Source organism: Phoxinus phoxinus (genome assembly GCF_949152265.1).
Source record: "Phoxinus phoxinus genome assembly, chromosome: 19".
NCBI classification, from domain to species: Eukaryota; Metazoa; Chordata; class Actinopteri; order Cypriniformes; family Leuciscidae; genus Phoxinus; species Phoxinus phoxinus.
The window spans coordinates 964,289-986,347 of NC_136894.1; the positions used below are offsets into that span (position 1 = coordinate 964,289).

Genomic DNA, 22,059 nt, shown 5'->3' on the forward strand with positions numbered 1-22,059 from the left:
GTTCTTTTGTTAAGGTAAATATATGGTAAAAGATGAGAAAATAGTGAACATCTATTCATTAGATTTAGACAAGTCCGACAGTTGACATGTCATCAATATTGATATAACACACATGGAAAATGTGTTTGACACCCATCTGCTTTTAAACAAAATATTAAGTTTTTATATAAACGACAAATAGCATTATTAAAATTTGTTTATAAATAATTGCTTTATTTTATTATCCAGTATATTATTCATATGAGAAATAAAGTTCTATAATTCCTTTCCTTGGTGCAAACGTAGAGAGGTATAGACAGTTATGATGTGACCATCTTCGTGTTTAACCAAGACTAATATTGTAGGAGGACATATAGAGGTTAGGGTTATGGTTTACAAAAATGGGTACTCTTATGTAATGGGTTCATATCAGATATCAGATTAATTTGTTTTGGTTGGGAGGGCCTTAATTTCAACAATAAATAGAGCATTATTTCTGAGCACAATATTATTCAGCTATACCTTCTTAAGACTGCTGGTTCGTATCAATATTCATATCAATGTTTAATAGCACATTTTTGGTTTGAAATGTTGTGACAGAATAATATTTCTCATATGAATAATATATTGGATAATAAATAAATAAAGCAATTATTTATAAACAAATGTTAATAATGCTATTTGTTGTTTATATAAAAAGTAATGTTTTGTTTAAAAGCAGATAAAAAGCAGAGTTGTGAAGGTCTTCTGTGAGGTTGATACATTGAGGAATTGCAGGTGAGTGGAAGGTTTATGCGCTCTCTACACCGGGGGAACATTATTATTGGAATCCATTCGTTTTCTTATTCATTTTTCTCTAATGGGAGTCAATGGCAGCCATATGAACCGTAAGTAGGAAAATTATGAAATTTGGCACGCTTGAAGTGATGGTAAAGAAAAGTAATTTGGCCAATGTTGGAGTGTCCAGGATGAACTTCATAGCGTCACCACCAGTTCAAAAATGTTACATTCAAATGGTTATAACTTTTGAACTTTGATCTAGATATTTGATCTAGAAAAATAAAATGTAGTACACCTGATTCCTCTCATTATGGTGATCACATTAAACATCTTGCATCAAGACCTCACCCATTACAGTAGCGGCAATTTTGAAAAATACAGTTTTCTGTTTTTTCGCTACTCCTTCAAATTTTGTCCAAAATCTGATAAGATGATCTTTAGACCGAGCCGCACAGAAATGGCTGAACAGTTTTTATTTATTTAGTTATATTTGTTCAAAAGTTATGATGTCGTGTACTTTAACGAGGTCGACCCAGAATTAGTCCAGAGGCAGTTTCTCGGCTAAACTTTGATCAATTGAAAAAAAAATTGGCATGTTTCATTGGAACCACGATCTGAGGGTCCATGCCAAATTTTGGAACAGCGCCACCTACAGGTCATGAGATCTGTAAAATTGGCTATTTTTGCTAATAATCGTCAACTGAGTGGCGCAATCTGTTATTTCACGTGCCATGCTAATAGTGTTTATTGTTAATTATTCTAAATGGCATTAAATAACACTGATCCTTTAATACTTTCCTACACTCTTTCATAATTATCTTATGTCTGCTTGTAGATTTCATTACAATACCTCGGTTTCTCAAAACAAAATTTATGGAATCTGAAAGAAGTTCATTATTTGTACAGCGACGATTTAAAGGACAAGTTCGGTATTTTACACTTAAAGCCCTGTTTACAGATCGTATCTGATGAAATAGAACGGTTAAGATTAAAATTTGGACATATGCTGCTGTCGCGAGAATTTTAGGTTTATTTAGCTTTTGTGGACCTATTTTGCCAAACGTGTCACACCCGTGATTCTTCCGTTGAGAGCTTGAATAATAGACACTCCAGCGGCGGAGTAATACCGCACCTCACACAGCACATTCAATACAAGTCAAAAACTACGATAAAAGCTGTTGGAATGCATCTTTTTCAGCGATTTTTTTTTTGGAACCGTATCAGTGAACACCCCTGACCACTCGGTGAGTTTCACGTCTTTGTAAACGAAAATTTAATGTGTTTTAGGAAGGAATCTTCCAGTGCACATAGACAACCATTGTGGGGGTGAGGGGGGAAAGCGATATAAACCTAAAATTCTCGCGACAGCAGCATCTGTCCAAAGTTTAATCTTAACCGTTCTATTTCATCAGATACGATCTGTAAAGAGGGCTTTAAGTGTAAAATACCGAACTTGTCCTTTAAACAACAATATAGTTCAAAAAAAGAGAAACATCCAGTCATCAATGTACGGCTGACCAGCAGAGAGCAGACAGCATTGGTACATTTGTTCCGGGTTTGTGAATGTAAACAAAGCAAAACAGCAAAAGGATATATATTTATGATGTCAATATCTTGTTTTGAATTAGAAAATCATAATGCAGCCAAAGATACATTTTGAGAAACATAAATTAAATAGAAAAATTTATATTTTGATAAGTAATGTTAAATAAAGTTAACAGTCAGTAAGATGATCAAATTACAAGTAATAACACAAATACAATAGAATAAAGATACAAATTAAACAAACAAGTTCTTCAGGTCTTACAGTATTCAGGTACAATAATAATGTAGTGTGTAAATTAAATCTAGATTAATCCTTATTAAAGCTAAAAAAGTTTATTTTTTATGAGTTTAGTTAACTATAATAACACTGTTGTAAAGTTTTACCAAATGTCTTCGTATCATGGGCTTAGAAAATTGTTTAAATTCAATTAAATTCACGTTTATTTGTATAGCGCTTTTCACAATACACATAATTTCAAAGCAGCTTTACAGAGAGAGCATGAGTCTGTAATACAACTTGGAGTGTTCTGTTATCAGGGGTGATCGTCTAAGTTATGTATTTCAGAAATGTAAATCTACGAAGTCACAGTTAGCTAAAAAATTATTAATTTAAAAAATATAATAATTGAATGCAGATTTAATGAGCTCATTTTAGTAATGAATATGTGTTTAACACATGATTATGACATTTAGAAAATATAGCATTGGTGCTATATTGATTATAGCAAGATTAAATGAAATCAAATAAAAATAAAGCAAACTCAGCAAAGGCATTTAAAAACCAATGAACGGAGGCAGTTTAGTCACATTACACTCACTTTAAGTCATAAGGTTCTTCTATACTATTTGATTATTACATTAGCAATTTATGTTTCTTTGTTTAAATGAGAAATTGATAATGATTCCTTCATATGCTGAGATGAGGTGTGTTATGTCTTATATCAGGATGGCCATGCGTGTGGTTTTGTTTCTAACACTTTTTACTGGACTGTGCATCACTGATTCCCAAGGTATGTTTAGAATAATACAAGTAAAAATGCTAGGATTTAAATATCCGTAACCATTGTGTATCATTACATATTGATCAGATTAATTTATTAAAATTATATTCTGAAATATGGTAAATAAATAAACCACTTTTTAAAATTTATTTGTAATGCTTTGAACCCGTCTAATCTCGATTTCCTATGATATTGAACAGGGAATCTTGCTCTTAATGGCATGGCTGTGCAGTCCTCCTTAGGCCACCCACAGGGAGATGCTCAACATGCCGTAGATGGAAACAGAGACTCAGATTACAAGAAGGACTCGTGCACTTTCACTAAAACTGAGTATAATCCATGGTGGAGAGTTGACCTTGGAAATGTCTACACTGTAAGCAACGTCACCATCACTAATCGTGGAGACTGTTGCAAAGAGCGGCTTAGAGGAGCTCAGATTCGTATTGGGAACAAGCTGGACAACAACGGAAACAACAATGAGCTGTAAGAAATGTTTCAATTGCAAAATTGTGCATTGTTGCGTAGCCTCTGGTCTTCATTTTAACACTGTTCTTTATGCATTTGCAGGGTTGCAACTATTCTCATTCCTCCTAATGGCACACAAACATTTTCTTTTGAGTCTGTTAATGGCCGATATGTCAACATTTTTTTACCTGGGAATGATGAAATCCTCACTCTGTGTGAAGTTGAGGTGATGGCAGGTAAGGGACAGAGAGAGAAGATAGGGGCAGAATTTGTGTATGTACTTATTAATGTGTGTATAACTGTTATTATTTTATTAACAGTAATGGACACGCCATCGTACATTTGCGGTCCAAGTGAGTGTTCTTCATTACTTTCAATGTGGTTGCATATATATATGCAACAATGCAATAATGCATATATAATATTCTTACTGAACATTTGGTAACCAATAAGGGATAATGTACATCAAGACAGATTTTATCGCAAAATAAACCCAGACAGGGTGGTCAAGACCCCGGCTTATTACATGGCTACTAGCCACAAAAGAAAACATTTTGGACACAAAATATTGCATTTTTTTTATAAACTTGCTTATAAAAAATGCAAAGCTTCCGTAAAGAAAAATTATTCCTAGCAAGACAAACATTTAAATGTATTCATTTCATTGTAAAACATCAAAAATGACAATGGCGCTTTCAATGAATGTTTATCATAATTTATTATAAAAATCGTGAGTATCAAATATGATCATCAGGGAGATTGTACAGTCATTTAAAACAAATACATAATTACATGGACATATTGATTTGTGATGAAACCTGTAAAAATAGTATTACATAGCTTACCATTATTTTGCCGATTTTATTAGGACTATACTTTAGCACATTAAAGGCTATCTTGCAGGTTTTTTTTTCTTCAAAATTAATATATAACCTTGTATGAAAATACCATATGAAAAGTAAATGCAGGATTTAAAATCGTTTTGCAAGACATAAGGGCACAAATTTAGTAGAAAACGTGACCGTTTCCTTGACCGTGTTGAAAAACCGTTTTTTTTTTCACCATCGCGTCATATTACGTCACATGAGGTAGTCGTTTGCCGCCGGGCTCTGCATTGTGCGTTCGCTCAGTGCAGAGTAGGTTGGTATTTAGTTGGAGCGGTCGTGATTCAGTGTGTTTTCGGTGGTTATTGTATTTCAATTAATCATCGTCGTGGTCAGAGGTGTAGTGGTAAACAAAGAGGTGGGTAAACTATAAATTCTGGTGAACCACGACGTGGTCACCCGGTAAGGTGGGCCACTGCCTACCGCTGTATGTGTATCCTGATGACATCGCTATAGGCATCATTTGATGGTACTACCAAGGGTATCACTGGTTGTTCCCCCATCATAGGTCACACAATCACTATTCAATTCATACATTATCTAAATTCTTGTTAAAAAGACTCAAGAAGGAATAATATGGTTGAAATCTATAAAGTTTACTAAATTACAAAACAGAGAGAAAAAAATATTTTTAACCCGTAATTACAAAACAAAAACGGTTGTTGTATTTTTAAAAGGCAAAATTTTAATTTGAACTGTAGGCTAGGCTACACCAAATTCTGCGCAAAAAAATTAATATTGACGAATTTTTGTTTATTAGGCTACTTGTTGCCCCTTAATTAAACATTTAAAATATTCACAAATTAATATGGATTTTGTTGTTGCTGATTTATTTTTCTGAGACAAAATTAGAACCTGGAAATGATATTATTCCCGCAGTGCTGAATGAGAAGAGCCATATATCTCTCGAACCACAGCCTACAGAAAGGTGATTTATAGGCTAATGATAATAAATGTGTCTGAAAAAATAACGAGGCATTTTAATTGTTTATTAATAAACTATTGTTTTCTAAATCAGTGTCGGTTAAAAACATATCTCCATCTCCGCTGTTAAGCGGGTGTGCTTTTAGAGAGAAATGCACCTTTCATACGGATTACATAATCAGAATGTATTAGCTTTCGATTAAAATTTGTTCGTTTTGAAGTGGACATTTCAAGCTTTAATTAGCCTACATATTTAGTTTCAGTTCTCGCGCTCCAGTTCACGGAGATCATGAAAGCGCGCCTGATTGTTTTATTTTATTTGACAAAAGCACAACGCTTTCTTGTTATTGCGAGTTTACACAAATAAAAGTAGTTGCGAATAATGTATTATTATTTTCTGTATGACCAGAAATGATAGAGTATTTTAAATTGTTTCACTGTTGATAAGTGTTCGCGCCCGCGCGTCCGTGCCATGCAGTGCGCGCTCACACTCCGCTCCACTCTCGGATACGCGTCAAAATCTTGTGTTTATTTAATCTCGGCGACATGGAGTTATATGGTGACGGCGATATGTGCACACTGTCCCGGCTCCTTCATCGGGTCGCCCGGTCCGCCATCAGATTGTGTTTCGGCCGCGGGCGGGAAACATGACGGTCACGGATCCGTCAGAGATCACTTATTGTACTTCTGTTTTACAAAATGCATAGGCTACATGTAGCCTACCTGTCTTAATGTGCCTTGTCTTAATTTAATTAACATATCCTACATAAACTTGTAATGTAATGCATTTATGTGTTTGTTATTAGTCTGCAGCCGACACTTATTATAGCCTAAATATAATATATTAAGTTCATTTCCAATCTGTACTCCGAATTTTAATGTTTGTGTTGGCTGTTTCTACATATAAAGTTTTTATACAGTAAGACAGTTGTGATTGTGATTATTTTTGTATTCATTGTCACCAAATGGGGCTATTCAAAGCCTTTATAAAGCCCCTCTTCCTCTGGAAACTGTCTCCTAATGGCTGACATACACAACACATGCAGGTAAGGGTCTAAATAAAAGCTTTACTTTTGCCTGATACATGATAATAATCTGTACAATATTGTGATCTGAGCATAGTGTTATACATATCGTCGGCTAACGTGAATAAATGGTAACACTTTACAATAAGGTTCATTAGTTAACATTAGTTAACGTTAACTAATAATGAACTGCACTTATACAGCATTTATTCATCTTTGTTAATGTTAATTTCGACATTTACTAATACTTTATTAAAATCTTGTTAACATGAGTTAATGCACTGTGAACTAACATGAACAAACAATGAACAGCTTTATTCATATTAACTAACATTAACAAAGATTCATAAATACTGTAACAAATGTATTGTTCATGTTAGTTAATACATTAAATAATGTTTAATAAATGAACCTTATTGTAAAGTGTTACCGAATAAATCTATAAGCTAGTAACACTGTTCTCTCATCGAGACCCCTGCCCTGTTCTCCTCACACCACAGCTCAATGTGTCTCCTCTGACCATTGTTCAGTCTAATCCTGACCTGTCTGCTCTCTTGGCTTCATATGAGGCTCATAATTATATGGCTGAGGTCCATCATACGAGTAAACATTTAGGCTAGAATTTCCTCAGCGTCCGATCTGTCATTGCGATCCATTGGTTTCCTATTGTTTACTTTGACCGCTCTGCCTCATGTTACGTCACTTCCGGTTTGGCGGTTTTCAAACGCGGAAGTAAAATTTTCTCACAAAAACGACTCCAGAAGCCTAAATAGCGTTTTATAAGTATATGTTCATATTTAAATATTGTTCCTACATTATTTTTCTATACATTGGCTCACTAGGTACTCTAACCTGCAACATAGCCTTTAAAGTCAAAAGAAAGTTATTGTTTATCATTTTGTTATACAGGGAATCTTGCTCTTGGAGCCAAAGCTGTCCAGTCTACCACATACGCTCAAACAGTTGCTCAAAATGCTGTCGATGGCAACAAGAATTCAATTTTCAGTCTGGGGTCATGCAGTGCGACTAATGGGGACAGGGACCCCTGGTGGAGAGTTGACTTGGTGGTAGTCTACAAGGTAACCAGGGTAAGCATCACTAATCGTGGAGATGGTGTTGCAGAGAGGATAAATGGAGCTCAGATCCGCATCGGCAACAGCCTGGATAATAATGGCAACAATAATGAGCTGTAAGTATTGTCTCTCTCTCTTAACACTTACACAAGTGGTTAGAACATTTGTAAATAAGATAACATTACTTTGAATAAATACTTTTAATACAAACTTGCCTTTGACAGAAGTATATTTAATACACCCGTCTCTATTTCTCTGTTACTCTGTCGCAGCGCTGCAACTGTTGTGTCCATCCCACTTGGAGAGACAAAAACATTTGAGTTTAAGCCTATTAAGGGGAGATATGTCAACATTTTTATACCTGGGCGGAATGAATATCTCACACTGTGTGAGGTCGAGGTGTTTTCAGGTGAGCAATAAAAGGAAAGAGATATGGTGTGTAGACATTTGTACTATTTATACTGTGTATTCTGCCTTAATAATGGTTTTCTGATTTCATTGCCAGATTAACTGGAATGAGAGGATGTTACACCGCAGTCCACTGATCCTACAAGCAAAATACCAGACCTCTGTTTTCTGAGCAATACTAATATTGCACTTTTTTCTTTGTTTTCATTTTACATACACCTTTTATCCTTAAGATAAAAGATACGTTTCAGTGCACATTCAGTAAAGGATTGAAATCGTTTTTAAAATGCACCTGATTATTAACCCAGGGGTTTGTGTATTTACCCGTCTTTGTTTCTTTCTACTTTCTACATCATTAAAATACTACAGCATTGCATGTTGTATTGTATGTTTCTGGATCAAAAAAGAGGCTTATTTGGATATTTACAATGAGGAGGTATAGTGTTACATAGCTACCCATCTAGGGTTGAGGAGCTGGTAACAAAGTAAAGAATTTCATTTTACAAAAAAGAGAAAAGAAAAAGAAAACCATGGAGAGAACTAGGACACAACCACCAATTCAACCAATATTAACTTTTAATTTTCTGTTATAAAGGGTAAAAAAGGCACAAAAGCAACAATAACCAAACCAGAAATATTAAAAATAATAATAATGAAAATAGGGGTAATAGCTTTAGGGGAGAGCCTGGCCTAAATAACAATCAAAACGAACTAACCCAGAGATCTAAATTACCTGGAGAAAGATAAACCAGAATAATCATTTACAAAACGGTTTCTTCTCTCCCTGCTTAACCATAAACGAGAAGATCCTCCTCGACCGCGCCTCATCCCCTCTTAGGACTCTCTGTGGTATTACCAGCCCTACAGAGAGCGCCCTTTGAGCCATTGCAGTCCGTTGAGTTTAAGACCCGGTCTCTCGACGGCACTCCTGACTGCCCTCACATTTACCAAGTGGGTGTGGACCTGCAGGCTTTTTGCGCCACCCATGGAGGAGGCAGACCCAGACCTTGCGTTGCCGTGTCCTGTTCGTGCACTGTGTGTTTACGTATAAACTTTTGTCTAGAAATGAGGGAGGCAGGGTCTGAGAGCGGCAGTGCAACAGAGTTGTCAACACACTCATGGATAAACATGAACAAAAAGCAAGCATGTGGGCTTTTAAGCAATCACAAAATAAGCGTTTCAAACCCATTATTTTCTCTGGGTACAGCACAGCATGCTTCCCAGGCAGCTCTTCTCCACTCTTAAAGCCCAGCTTTTATCCAGTCTCTTGACTCACTGCTAAATAAAAAGACCAGTAAGATTTAATTAACGAGAGGCGTGTCCCTTAACCATCAATTCTCCCATCCTCATTCTCAGTATCAAACAACAAGACAGCAACTCCATGACTGGCCACTGTACTGGTGCAGGGCATTAGATTATCTGAGAACTAACAGTTTGTTCATTTTCTCAATATAGTTTATAACATTGAATGTAGTTTAGTTACATTTTGGGATTGTTATTCTAATTTGTTTCAGTACGGTGGTTCTGTGATGAAATTAGTTTTGTTTGTTTTCTTCTCTTCTAAATTGCTCTAGGTTGAGACCGTTTTACCTTTCATTTTCTGGCGACATCATTTGTGGTAAAAATTATGTGGCCCATCATGCATGGAACTCTCTGGCTCACATTGTGTTAAGGTGGCTTACAAATATTGGGCGTGGTGTGTCAATTCTAATGTCATGAATTATGTTTGAACGAATCTGGAAGATTAATTTGCCCTTAAATCCTACAACACGGACTTGAATTATCCAACCAAAAGTTTAGTTTTATTATTAAAACCACCATTGCATTTCAATATTTTAAAGAAACACAACTAACAGCTTCTTCATTAAAGGCCGCCTTTGTTTTATAGTTATTATTCCAACCTTGTTATATAGTTGACACAATAGTTATTATTAATAAATATGCACTTCTAAATATGGTTTTGGGTAATGGTCAGAGGAGACAAATTGTGAGTTGTGGTGTGAGGAGAACAGGGCAGGTGTCTTGGTGAGAGACCAGACCTTATAGATATTTACACGGTAAATGACGATATGTAACTCTAATGCTCAGATCACAGTATTGCACAGGTTATTATCATGTATCAGGCAATAGCAAAGCTAGTATTGGACCCTTACCTGCATGTGTTGTCAGCCATTAGGAGACAGTTTCCAGAGGAAGGGGGACTTTATAAAGGTTTTGAAAGGCCCCATTTGGGTGACAATGAATAAAAAAATAATCACAATCACAACTGTCTATTGCTACTTGTATTTATATTCCCCCTAAATGACTAAGATTTCCATCACACATCTCCATAACCTTTACAAATCAAAAAGATTTGGCATAACCTTCAGGTTTTGAGCGCTGTTCGCTGGTTAGAAATTTCAGGGGGAGTCCGTGCCAAACTCAGAGGCTCGATGAGCCATATGTTGCTAAATAACTTTTTATTTGTTTATGTTTTGGTTGATTAATGTTTCTTGCTGAATACTTATTGTGGACATTGTATTCTTATTTGTTTTACAAGAGTGTATACGTTACTTACCACACATGCTTGTTTTATTTTGAAGTCCGTGAAAGAAAGTGCAGCAGCGCAGTGTATTTATTTACACACTGAAAATATAAGTTTAAAAAGATTTATTTCTACCTCTTAGCTCCTGGCTGATGACGGGCACAAGGTACCGTTTTAATTTGATGTTGTCTGCTAAACTTTGAGAGACTAAAGTGTTTATTGTATCGATCTCCTTTAATGCTGTTAGCTAACGTTTTGTGGGTCGTTAGCATATATGCAGCTTTAGAAATCAGTGATGACCATTTCATTTGCTTATGATGTTATGTAGAGCAGTGGTTCCCAAACTTTTTGAAAGCATGGCACCCCTTTGTAGTGTTTTTTTTTTCCACGGCACCCAACCTAATTAAACTAAACGAACATATACAAACACAATTATATCCAGATGAGCAAACAACAAATGATAAACTGCAGCATTCATTTATTATGAATGCATCACAGCAGACATAATATGAGGTGAAACAACCCCTTCAGATGAATCATCTGTCCATTTATAACTGGACACACGTCAACAGACTGACTTTAACCAATTAGGCTACTGTATGTGAGAATCATTGGAACAAAACAGATTTAAAGATACTTAACTCTTTAAATAATAATAAACAACTCCAAATATTATTTTCTTTAGTTCCTCGTTTGCTTTGTTCAAACCTTATAACTTATAACATAAAAAATAAAATATCTTTGCATGGAACTGTCGCGGGCATTTTAATGGGATACATGTGCCTGCTTTTGCGAGCACAGCCTCTTGATACGGGGGTTGATTGAGGATAGTGCAACTCGTAGATCGTGCTCCACTGACAGGCCTTTTTTTTGTTTTTCACGTATGCCAGGGAAGAGAACGTTAGCTCGCACAAGTAAGAGGTTGAAAACGGCAACAGCACATTGACGGCGCATTCTGAGATAGATGGGTATTCGTGTCCCACATGCAGCCAAAATTCATCTGAAGACATTTCTCCAAATTTAAATTTTAAAGTGCGATCCATAAGAAGTTCCGCCAGTTCTTCTTGCGATTTGATTGGCAACATCTTTGCCGATTCTGATGAGAGAGGGTTAAAGGGGTCACGGATCCAGTCAAAGTTTTCATTATATAAAATTGAGCGCGCACCATTACAAAGGCGGAGTGAGCGGGACGATTCCCTCCCGAAAACAATCCAATTAGCGGTAAATAAACATTTCACTTTTAAATGTATGAAATATATCAGTGTTTTTTTCGCTTATTAATTTTTCGTTTGGACATGCATATGTTGGTGTTTTGTTCGGTAGTTATTTTAGGCTGTTTAAATTGGAAAATAAAGCTGAGATTCTGCGGCACCCCTAGCCAGTTGTAATGGCACCCCAGGGTGCGGCGGCACCCACTTTGGGAACCACTGATGTAGAGAGTGTGTGTGTGATTCATTGTTACTGTCACATGCAGAACACAGTGTATTATTGCTTCGGTTCTGTTGATTTGTTCTCTTGACTCTTCTGATAGATTGTTTACAGTAAATTAGGTATTTTTTTGGTCATTTTATATATTTTATGTTTTGCTCTCTAAATTGAGATCATCAGCTGTACAAAAATTAATTCATATTATTCAGGTTTACTACACTAGAGTAAGGCAAGGGTATTACATTAGCCTGCATACTAAAAACTTGATTTATTTTCACACTATTTATGGTGTAGCCAATTAAATTGCAGATGTGTATTCATTAGTTTATACGTTTGTTATGGACATTTATATACACTTTGCAGTCAGATGTCTGACATGCAAAAATTGCAGTTTTGCAAGCTTTATCGCTCTTAAGCAACAGGATATATGTAAAAGATGTTGCCATATTCCTATTCATACATATCTGAGTTCCACATCACACTTACTTCATGACTCAGCAGGAACATACTCAACGGGCGGTGTCGAACTTTAACTGAACTTTAACACTCTCTGCCAATTTGTCCACTTTATATTTCAAACAACTTTCCAAAATATGTTTTTCCCCCAATTGACTGTTTTATAAGTCTCATCAATCTTTAATTCGATCGCTGTTGTTGTCTAATATTTGCATCATCTCTCTTGCTTTGGAGATGTTTGTTTCCTGATGAGGACCTTGCCATCTTCTGTCTTCTTTTATTGGCTTCTTTCATCTTTTCTTTTCTCTTCTTTGTTTTGTTTCTTTTAAATACTGTCTACAAGCAAATCATCCATGTTAATCTCAAGCTTGTTTGTTACATTGGTTACAATGTTTTTGGTTGTTGCTCTTCGCCCAGGGAATTGAAAATGGAAGTACACATTAATGTGTCATCTGGTACGACATACTAGCCTGGGAAAACCCAGACCACTTCCGGCAAATTTAGATTTGCTCTGCAAGTGGGTCTGGCAAAGAGCCCATTGAAACCCATTTCCAATCCGTCGAAATCGCGGCACCAATCAGAAACGTTGGGGCGGACTTTACACGATGACGAGTGACGACAGAGCAGAGACGGTGACGCAGATTTTGTACATTACAAAGATGGATGCCGCCGTGGAACATCACAACATCACTCGTTCGAATCAGCTATCGCGTCTGTTTCAAGCGATTTAACGAAAATTGTAATTTTCGTTAACACAAACAGAGAATTGCTGAGAGTCTCGAGATGTTTCTCCGTCGCTCTGCATACGTCATGTCATTCATCGCTCTGATTGGTTTTAGATCTATCCGACGTCCGTTGGTGACGCCCCTGTGGAAATGAATTGTCTATGGAGCTTTGCCAGACCCTAACTCAGTTACAACTGAGAGTGGTCTGGGTTTTCCCAGGCTAACGACATACTGTATAAAAACTTTATATGTAGAAACAGCCAACAGAAAATTAAGTTAAAGTGGGTTTGTAAAGATTGAAAATTAATTATAGAACTATTTTAATAAGTTTCGGCTGCAGACTAATAACAAACACATAAATGCATTACATTGAACGTTTATGGATATGTTCATGAATTAAAGGGATAGTTCACCCAAGAATGAGAATTCTTATGATTCTGATGGACTTCAAAAAATATACAGCCATTCACTGCCATTATAAAGCTTGGAAGAGCCAGGACATTTTTTATATGACTGATTGTATTCGCCTGAAACAAGAATGTCATATGCACCTATAGGATGATTTGAGTAATTATGGACTTATTTTCCTTTTTGAGTGAACTATCCCTTTAAATTCAGACAAGGCACATTTTGTAAAACAGATGTACACTAAGTGATCTCTGATAGATCCGTGACCATCATGTTTCTCGCTGAATACTTATTGTGGACATTGTATTCTTATTTGTTTTACAAGTGTTTGTACGTTACTTAGCACACATGCTTTTATTTCGAAGTCCGTGAAAGGAAGGGCAGCGGCGCAGTGTGTATGTTGGCGCACTTTCTATATGAAGCGTCATTCTGATTAATACTACAGGGCTCTCAAGTTTTGTCAAAAGTTTGGAGTGAGATCTGTTAGGGGAGGAGCCACCCAAATATTTGCAGCGACCCCACCAAATTCGCTTTCAATTTTTGCAGTTAAATTTTGCCTATATTGTTTATAATTGACCAGCACAAATGGAAATGATAACAATTGATAAATCTGATCAAAGACAGACAAATTCATCCAAATGAAATAAAGTTATATTTCAAAAATACAAATTTATAAGAAAAAAAAGAAGAAATTTGACCCCAAACAAGCCAACTGAACAGCAGTGCTCAATGTATATACTCCGTCATAACTTGCCCTGAGCATGTATGTCAAGTTGTGTGTGTGTGTGTGCACATTTATGAATGGTGTTTTGTGTTATAAGTGTTTGTTGAACATTTGGATGCCAGGGGTAGGGGGCTCCCACTTAAAGCACTGTGGCTCAAGGCCAGCCATTCTCACAGTCATGATGGATGCTAGCGCTCCATCCAGTATACGTTTAAAAAGGTTTCTTTCTACCTCTTAGCTCCTGGCTGATGAAGGGCACAAGGTACTGTTTTGATTTGATGTCTGCTAAACTTTGAGAGACTAAAGTGTTTATTGTATCAATCTCCTTTAATGCTGTTAGCTAACGTTTTGTGGGCCGTTAGTGTAAGTCCGCGCTCGATCGGCCCAAAGTAGGCATCCAATCAGCGGAGAAGGCCTTTGCGTGTTACTGTCTTTCCTTTTACGCAACACAACAATATTAAATGGAACACATTTTCTCATAAGTATTTTCTCGTTATTTCATCTGACTCCATAAATGAAAATGTTTTAATGATATCCGTGCATCATTAAATGTGAGCGAATGTTTGACTACTCCTTTTAACTCTTTAATGAAAATAATGTCAAAGTCCGTTAGAATATTTAAATGTAACAATTTATTATGTCAGGTAAATGTATCATGCCAATTTCATAATCAGTTCAAATATAATCAATACAATAACATCAAATGCTCTGGAATAAAGAGAAGAGATGCGAACCCAACATTAGGAAATGCATGAAGCTGAGAGTCCCGGCGGCTCTCAACATTCACGAGCTGATCTGAGGTACAGAAGGCCCCGATCCTCTCGTTGCATTTCATTATATAGACAGACCTTCTTTCATATGGAAACATCTGCTAACAATGGGAATTTGCATTCAGAGTTGACGGAAAGTCACACCCTTCTGTGTGCAAGATATTTCTAAACTATTAAGAACTTTATTACCTTTTGTTTTACTTCTTTGGGAATGAGACCTTTGTACAAGGCACACTGAGACATTTTAAATGATACTAAATTTGTATAACACATAAATGCATTTCATTGAACGTTTATGTAGGATATGTTCATGAATTAAAGGGATAGTTCACCCAAAAATGAGAATTAGCCCATGATTCACTCACAATCAAGCCATCCTAGGTGTATATGATATTGTTCTTTCTGATGAACACAATACAATTCTCACAAACGAAAGTGCATCTATCCATCCATCCATCATAAAAGTGCATCTATCCATCATAAAAGTGCATCTGTCCATCATAAAAGTGCATCTGTCCACGATAAACGTGCATCTATCCACGATAAAAGTGCATCTATCCATGATATAAGTGCATCTATCCACCATAAAAGTGCATCTATCCATCATAAAAGTGCCATCTATCCATGATATAAGTGCATCTATCCACCATAAAAGTGCATCTATCCATCATAAAAGTGCATCTATCCATGATGAACGTGCATCTATCCATCATAAAAGTGCATCTATCTATCATAAAAGTGCATCTATCCATGATAAATGTGCATCTATCTATCATAAAAGTTGATCTATCCATGATAAAAGTGCCTCTATCCATCATAAAGTGCATCTATCCATGATGAACGTGCATCTATCCATCATAAAAGTGCATCTATCTATCATAAAAGTGCATCTATCCATGATAAATGTGCATCTATCTATCATAAAAGTTGATCTATCCATGATAAAAGTGCCTCTATCCATCATAAAGTGCATCTATCCATCATAAACGTGCATCTGTCCATCATAAAAGTGCATCTGTCCATCATAAAAGTGCATCTATCCATCATAAAGTGCATCTATCCATCATAAAAGTGCATCTATCCATCATAAATGTGCATCTATCCATCATAAAAGTGCATCTGTCCATCATAAAAGTGCATCTATCTATCATAAAAGTGCATCTATCCATGATAAAAGTGCATCTATCCATCATAAAAGTGCATCTATCCATCATAAAAGTGCATCTATCCATCATAAACGTGCATCTGTCCATCATAAAAGTGCATCTGTCCATCATAAAAATACATCTATCCATCATAAACGTGCATCTGTCCATCATAAAAGTGCATCTATCCATGATAAAAGTGCATCTGTCCATCATAAAAGTGCATCTATCCATGATAAAAGTGCATCTGTCCATCATAAAAGTGCATCTCTCCATCATAAAAGTGCATCTGTCCATCATACATGTGCATCTATCCATCATAAAAGTGCATCTGTCCATCATACATGTGCATCTATCCATCATAAAGTGCATCTGTCCATCATAAAAGTGCATCTGTCCATCATAAAAGTGCATCTGTCCATCATAAAAGTGCATCTGTCCATCATAAAAGTGCATCTATCCATGATAAAAGTGCATCTGTCCATCATAAAAGTGCATCTGTCCATCATACATGTGCATCTATCCATCATAAAAGTGCATCTATCCATCATAAAAGTGCATCTGTCCATCATAAAGTGCATCTACTGTATCCATCATAAAAGTGCATCTATCCATGATAAAAGTGCATCTATCCATGATAAAAGTGCATCTATCCATGATAAAAGTGCATCTATCCATCATAAAAGTGCATCTATCTTTCATAAAAGTGCATCTGTCCATCATAAAAGTGCATCTGTCCATCATACAATTGCTCCACTTTTATCATGATAGATGCACTTTTATCATGATAGATGCACTTTTATCATGGATAGATGCACTTTTATCATGATAGATGCACTTTGATGGACTTAAAAATATACACAGCCATTCTTGGCTTGGTATTGAGAAACGGACATTTCGAAACAATTATGATGCAACGAAGTCTAGATTACTGAAGTCACGTAACTTTGGCAGTTATATAAACGCTCTGAACCACTGGTTCGAAACCAAAGATTTGATGAATCAGTGTTTCGAAATCGCTCATCACCAGCTACAGGTAACACAAGTTTTTGGTTCCATCATGTTTTGATTTGCACATCTGAGACGTAGACACACACCAGTTAAAAGGGTCTCGTTTTGAAGCTAAAACCTAAAGAAAGAGCTGGAGTAGCGTTTGAGGATAGTAGTGATCGGAGCGGGAATGTGACGTAGAAGTCATTTCCTTCTTCGTGATTCTTTTGATAATTATGTTACTGTAATGTGTTAGATCGGTAAAATAAACAACAGTGATATTCTTAAGAAAGATTTAAATTTGATGTCTCTTTTTGGCGAGTTTGTGTGATATAGTTATGAAATTGAATATTAGTGGTCATAATATTTCTCATATGAATAATATAATGGATACATAATAAATATAGCAATTGTTATAAAAATATTATCAATTCCATTTATGTATTACAATGTTTAGTTTAAAAGCAAAAATGATGTTGATACATTGATGATACAATGAAGGTTGTTCTGTAGGTGTGGACTATTGGAGACGTCCATTAGTATGAAGGTATATTTGGTGCAAATCAACTGAACACCTGTGACAGTGGAATTTGTAGTTGTAGAGAAAAGCCACACTTGTGTATCAGTGAATTTTAAGTCACAGAGAGAAATGTTTTAAGAGTTGCAAACTTGTCGATTTTTCTCTCTCACCCACAAACACAACACACCTTCTCAAATTCTTAATTTCTGGTGCACAAATCCTAATCTACAAATCACAAATTAAGAAACTTGTACACTCACATTTTTGCTACAGTTGCTGCAGTGAATATGGTGCAAAACGCTGTCACACACTCGCATCAACAAATGTGAAGTCGCACAGAAATGTTTCACATCCGCAAATCAGAATGTGAATTCATCCAATGAGAGTTGCACACTTGTAGAATATTTTCTCACAAAAGTCTTGGATGTTTCTCTAGGACAAACAAGTACGAAACTACAACTGCTTGAATCTGCTGCGACGAATCTCAAACACAGTTTTCCGCTTTCAAGTGACAAGTTTCGCGCGCTCTCCCTTTTGCACCATTGGTCTAGAAAAACAAACAAATAAACATACAAACATACAGAAGAGGAACAGTTGCTAATACATCTATTTCTTTTATTTCAATTATAATTAATTAAGAATATACAATAAAGAATATGTGATGATGGCAAACAAATATTATAGGCTATTCATATTTTGCAGCTAGTTTGGCTGTCATCCTCTCAGACTCCGAGCATATACAATTTTATCATTACAATATCAATGTTTCCTTGTTTAAATGAGGATGAGAAATAGTAAATGATTCCTTCATATGTTGACATGAGATGTGTTGTTATGTCTTATATCAGGATGGCCATGCGTGTGGTTCTGCTTCTAACACTTTTTACTGGACTGCGCGTCGCTGATTCCCAAGGTACGTTTAAAATAATAGAAGTAAAAATGCCTGGATTTAAAAATCTGTAATCATTCTGTATCATTACATATTAATCAGATTAATGTATTAAAATGATAGGCTATTATTATAGAAATATGGTAATAATTTTTTATTTATTTATTTATGAAGACTGTGATAGAATTTGCTTTTGTATTTATTAATGTGTGTTTAACTGTTATTATTTTATTAACAGCAGTGGACAAACCAGCGTACTTTTGTGTTCCAGGTGAGTGTTCTTCATTAATTTGAATGTTGTCAGTAACACAAATAATATTCTTACTGAACATTTAGTAAACAATAAAGAATAATGTCTATATCATCAAGACAGTTATCGCAAAATAACCCATGGCTATATGGCTAGCAACAAATAAATAACTTTGGACACAAAATAGGCTTGATTTGAGTTTAAATATTTTATTAGCTCACTTGTTGTAATAAATGCAAATCTTCCGTGGCGAAAGAATATTCCTAGCAAGACAAACGAACAAATTCAAACAAGATAAATATTTAAGGAATAATGTACAGTCATGTAGGCTACATCAAATGAATAATTACATGGACATATTGATTTGAGATTAAACCATTTTAAAGGGTAACTCTCGCCAAAATTGATCCTAGGCTATTTTTGTTAATCTACCCGAGTCAAACATTCGTGTAAAAGCATAATTAGGATGGAAACTCCACTTTTAAGTTTGACCGTATTTTCGTTTTCAGTCAAAATGCCTTTGAGTGGGAGTGCACGGGGCACTACAATGTTAGCATCAAAATCGCTGTTTTTAAAACACTAATGCGGCTCGACACAACATGAAACTGTGCTGGAAGTGTCACCAGCGGCTCTACACATGAACTCCAGCATTGACTACATGATTTGTGGACACAGAGTTTACTAAAACGAAAAGTTTTGTAAGACTCACTTTATTCGTTAGTGTTTCTGGCGGCTGGAATTTTGTCAGTCAAAAGTAGTCGATCTCCGAATGCAACGTAACATGAGGAGAGTAAAGATGGAAAGCTCCTAAAGCTTGTTTCCATATAAATTGCCATGAGCTAACTGTCTAAGTTATCATGCTTTTCATTGGAATTACAAGTTCATGACATTTCCTCATATGGAGTCAGTTCATTCCGTTGCACACTTTTGACTGACAAAATGCCGGCGGACGGAAACACAGTGAGTCCTACAAAACCTTTCTTTTTATTAAACAGTCTCATGTTGTGTCGAGCCGCATTAGTGTTTTAAAAACAGCGATTTTGATGCTCTCATTGTAGTGCCCCATGCACTCCCATTCAAAAGGCATTTTGACCGAAAACGAAAATACGGTCAAACTTAAAAGTGGAGTTTCCATCCTAATCATGCTTTTACACGAATGTTTGACTCGGGTAGATTAACAAGTTACCCTTTAAATTCTTACCGATTTATTATCTTAGAATCCATAACAGTGTAAAAACAAAACAAAAAACATTCGGGCAACGAGTTGAACACTATGTAGAGGTCCACTTGGATGTGAAAACCCGAGGTCCGACCCGAGCGGGTTTGGGTCCAAACATTCGACAAGTGGTTCGGGTTCGGTATAGATCATCTCGAGTCTTGGGTAGCCAAATTTAAAATGTGCCTTTTCAGAATGGACCCATACATTTCACTGAAGTCTACGCAAGCATATTGATCAATGCGTTTGAAACACGACTGCAAATTCAGTTCACATTCACGTTTCCATATTTTGTATGCACAACGTGACAATTCAAATGCTTAAAAATATAACACATATTACAAAGATGCTGGTCTTAGAGACTGATTAACAGGCTAAATCATCAATTGAATTATTCGGGATTAAATCAGACTAAAGGTGCATCATTATCTGGAAATACCAGACCTCGGAGTGTGGAATCAGAATCAAGTATTCCAGAGAGCCGTGTAATACTCATTTGGATTACAAACCTTACCTTAATTTTGCCCATTACATTGGGATTATATTTTAGCACATAAAAGTAAAAAAAGAAAAGTTATTATTTATTTTATGTTAAACAGGGAATCTTGCTCTTGGAGCCACAGCTGTCCAGTCTTCCACATGGGGTGGAGCAGGAGCTCAAAGGGCTGTCGATGGCAACAGGGATTCAATTTGGAGTGGTGGGTCATGCAGTCACACTGATGCGGACAGAGACCCCTGGTGGAGAGTTGACTTGGGGAAAGCCTACGAGGTAACCAGGGTTAGCATCACTAATCGTGGAGATGGTGGTGCAGAGAGGATCAATGGAGCTCAGATCCGCATTGGCAACAGCTTGGATAATGAAGGCAACAATAATGAACTGTAAGTATTGTCTCTCTCTCTTAACACTTACACAAGTGGTTAGAAAATTACTGAATAAGATAAAATTACTTTGAATTAATCCTTTTAATATAAAAACTTGCCTTTGACAGAAGTATATTTAAAATGCTTTATGCCGGTTTAATACGCCCCTCTCTATTTCTCTCTGTCTTCACATCACAGCGCTGCAACTGTTGTGTCCATTCCAGCTGGAGTCACAAAAACATTTATGTTTAAGCCTATTAATGGCCAATATGTCAACATTTATATACCTGGGCGCAATGAATATCTCACACTGTGTGAGGTCGAGGTGTTTGCAGGTGAGGGACAGTGAGAGAAGACTCCGTGATAGAATTTGTTTATGTTCTTATTAATGTGTGTATAACTGTTATTATTTTATTAACAGAAAAGTACACATCAACGTACAATTGTGTTCCAAGTGAGTGTTCTTCATTACTTTCAATGTTGTCAGTAATATAATATTGTTATCATATAATATAATATTGTTACTGAACATATTCTTAAATATAATATTCTTACTGAAAATGTGATAACCAATAAGGGATAATGTGAATCAACACAGATGTTATTGCAAAGTAAACCCTGAAAGGGTGATCAGGACCCCGTATTAATAAATTGCTACTAATCACAAATAAAAGAAATTGGACACAAAGTATTTGAAAAAGAGTTGAAATATTATATTAGCTCACTTGTAATAAACGTAAAGCTTCTGTGAAGAAAGAATATCCCTAGCAAGACAAAAATACAAGTTCAAACAAGACAATTATTTAAGGGATAATGTACAGTCATGTACAACAAATGTATAATTACATGAACATATTGATTTGAGATTAAACTTTTAAATTCTTGGCCGTTTATTATCTTAGAATCCAGTACAGTGTACAAAAACAATCATTCAGGCAATAAGACGAACACTACTGTACTCTTAATACTATTATACTTAAATACAATCTTAATATTTGAACACAACCAATAACTATAACTATATGAACTATATGAAATGAGAGAGAGCGGGTCCACAGTGTGATAAAAG

At 35.9% G+C, this 22,059-nt stretch overlaps 1 protein-coding gene across 1 annotated transcript in view; it reads left to right on the forward strand.

The window, feature by feature from the left end:
- Positions 1 to 3,082: 3,082 nt before the first annotated feature.
- The window catches only part of LOC306987189 (uncharacterized protein), a 34,691-nt gene continuing 15,714 nt past the window's right edge, over positions 3,083 to 22,059 (forward strand). The window contains exons 1-13 of the mRNA XM_079591267.1: positions 3,083 to 3,314; positions 3,506 to 3,788; positions 3,873 to 4,006; positions 4,091 to 4,123; positions 7,513 to 7,792; positions 7,949 to 8,085; positions 8,944 to 9,035; positions 17,266 to 17,300; positions 18,623 to 18,687; positions 18,902 to 18,934; positions 20,729 to 21,008; positions 21,189 to 21,325; positions 21,412 to 21,444. Of these exons, the coding sequence (XP_079447393.1) occupies positions 3,173 to 3,314; positions 3,506 to 3,788; positions 3,873 to 4,006; positions 4,091 to 4,123; positions 7,513 to 7,792; positions 7,949 to 8,085; positions 8,944 to 9,035; positions 17,266 to 17,300; positions 18,623 to 18,687; positions 18,902 to 18,934; positions 20,729 to 21,008; positions 21,189 to 21,325; positions 21,412 to 21,444 (1,684 nt within the window). The 5' untranslated portion in view covers positions 3,083 to 3,172. The remainder of the gene's footprint in view (positions 3,315 to 3,505; positions 3,789 to 3,872; positions 4,007 to 4,090; positions 4,124 to 7,512; positions 7,793 to 7,948; positions 8,086 to 8,943; positions 9,036 to 17,265; positions 17,301 to 18,622; positions 18,688 to 18,901; positions 18,935 to 20,728; positions 21,009 to 21,188; positions 21,326 to 21,411; positions 21,445 to 22,059) is intronic.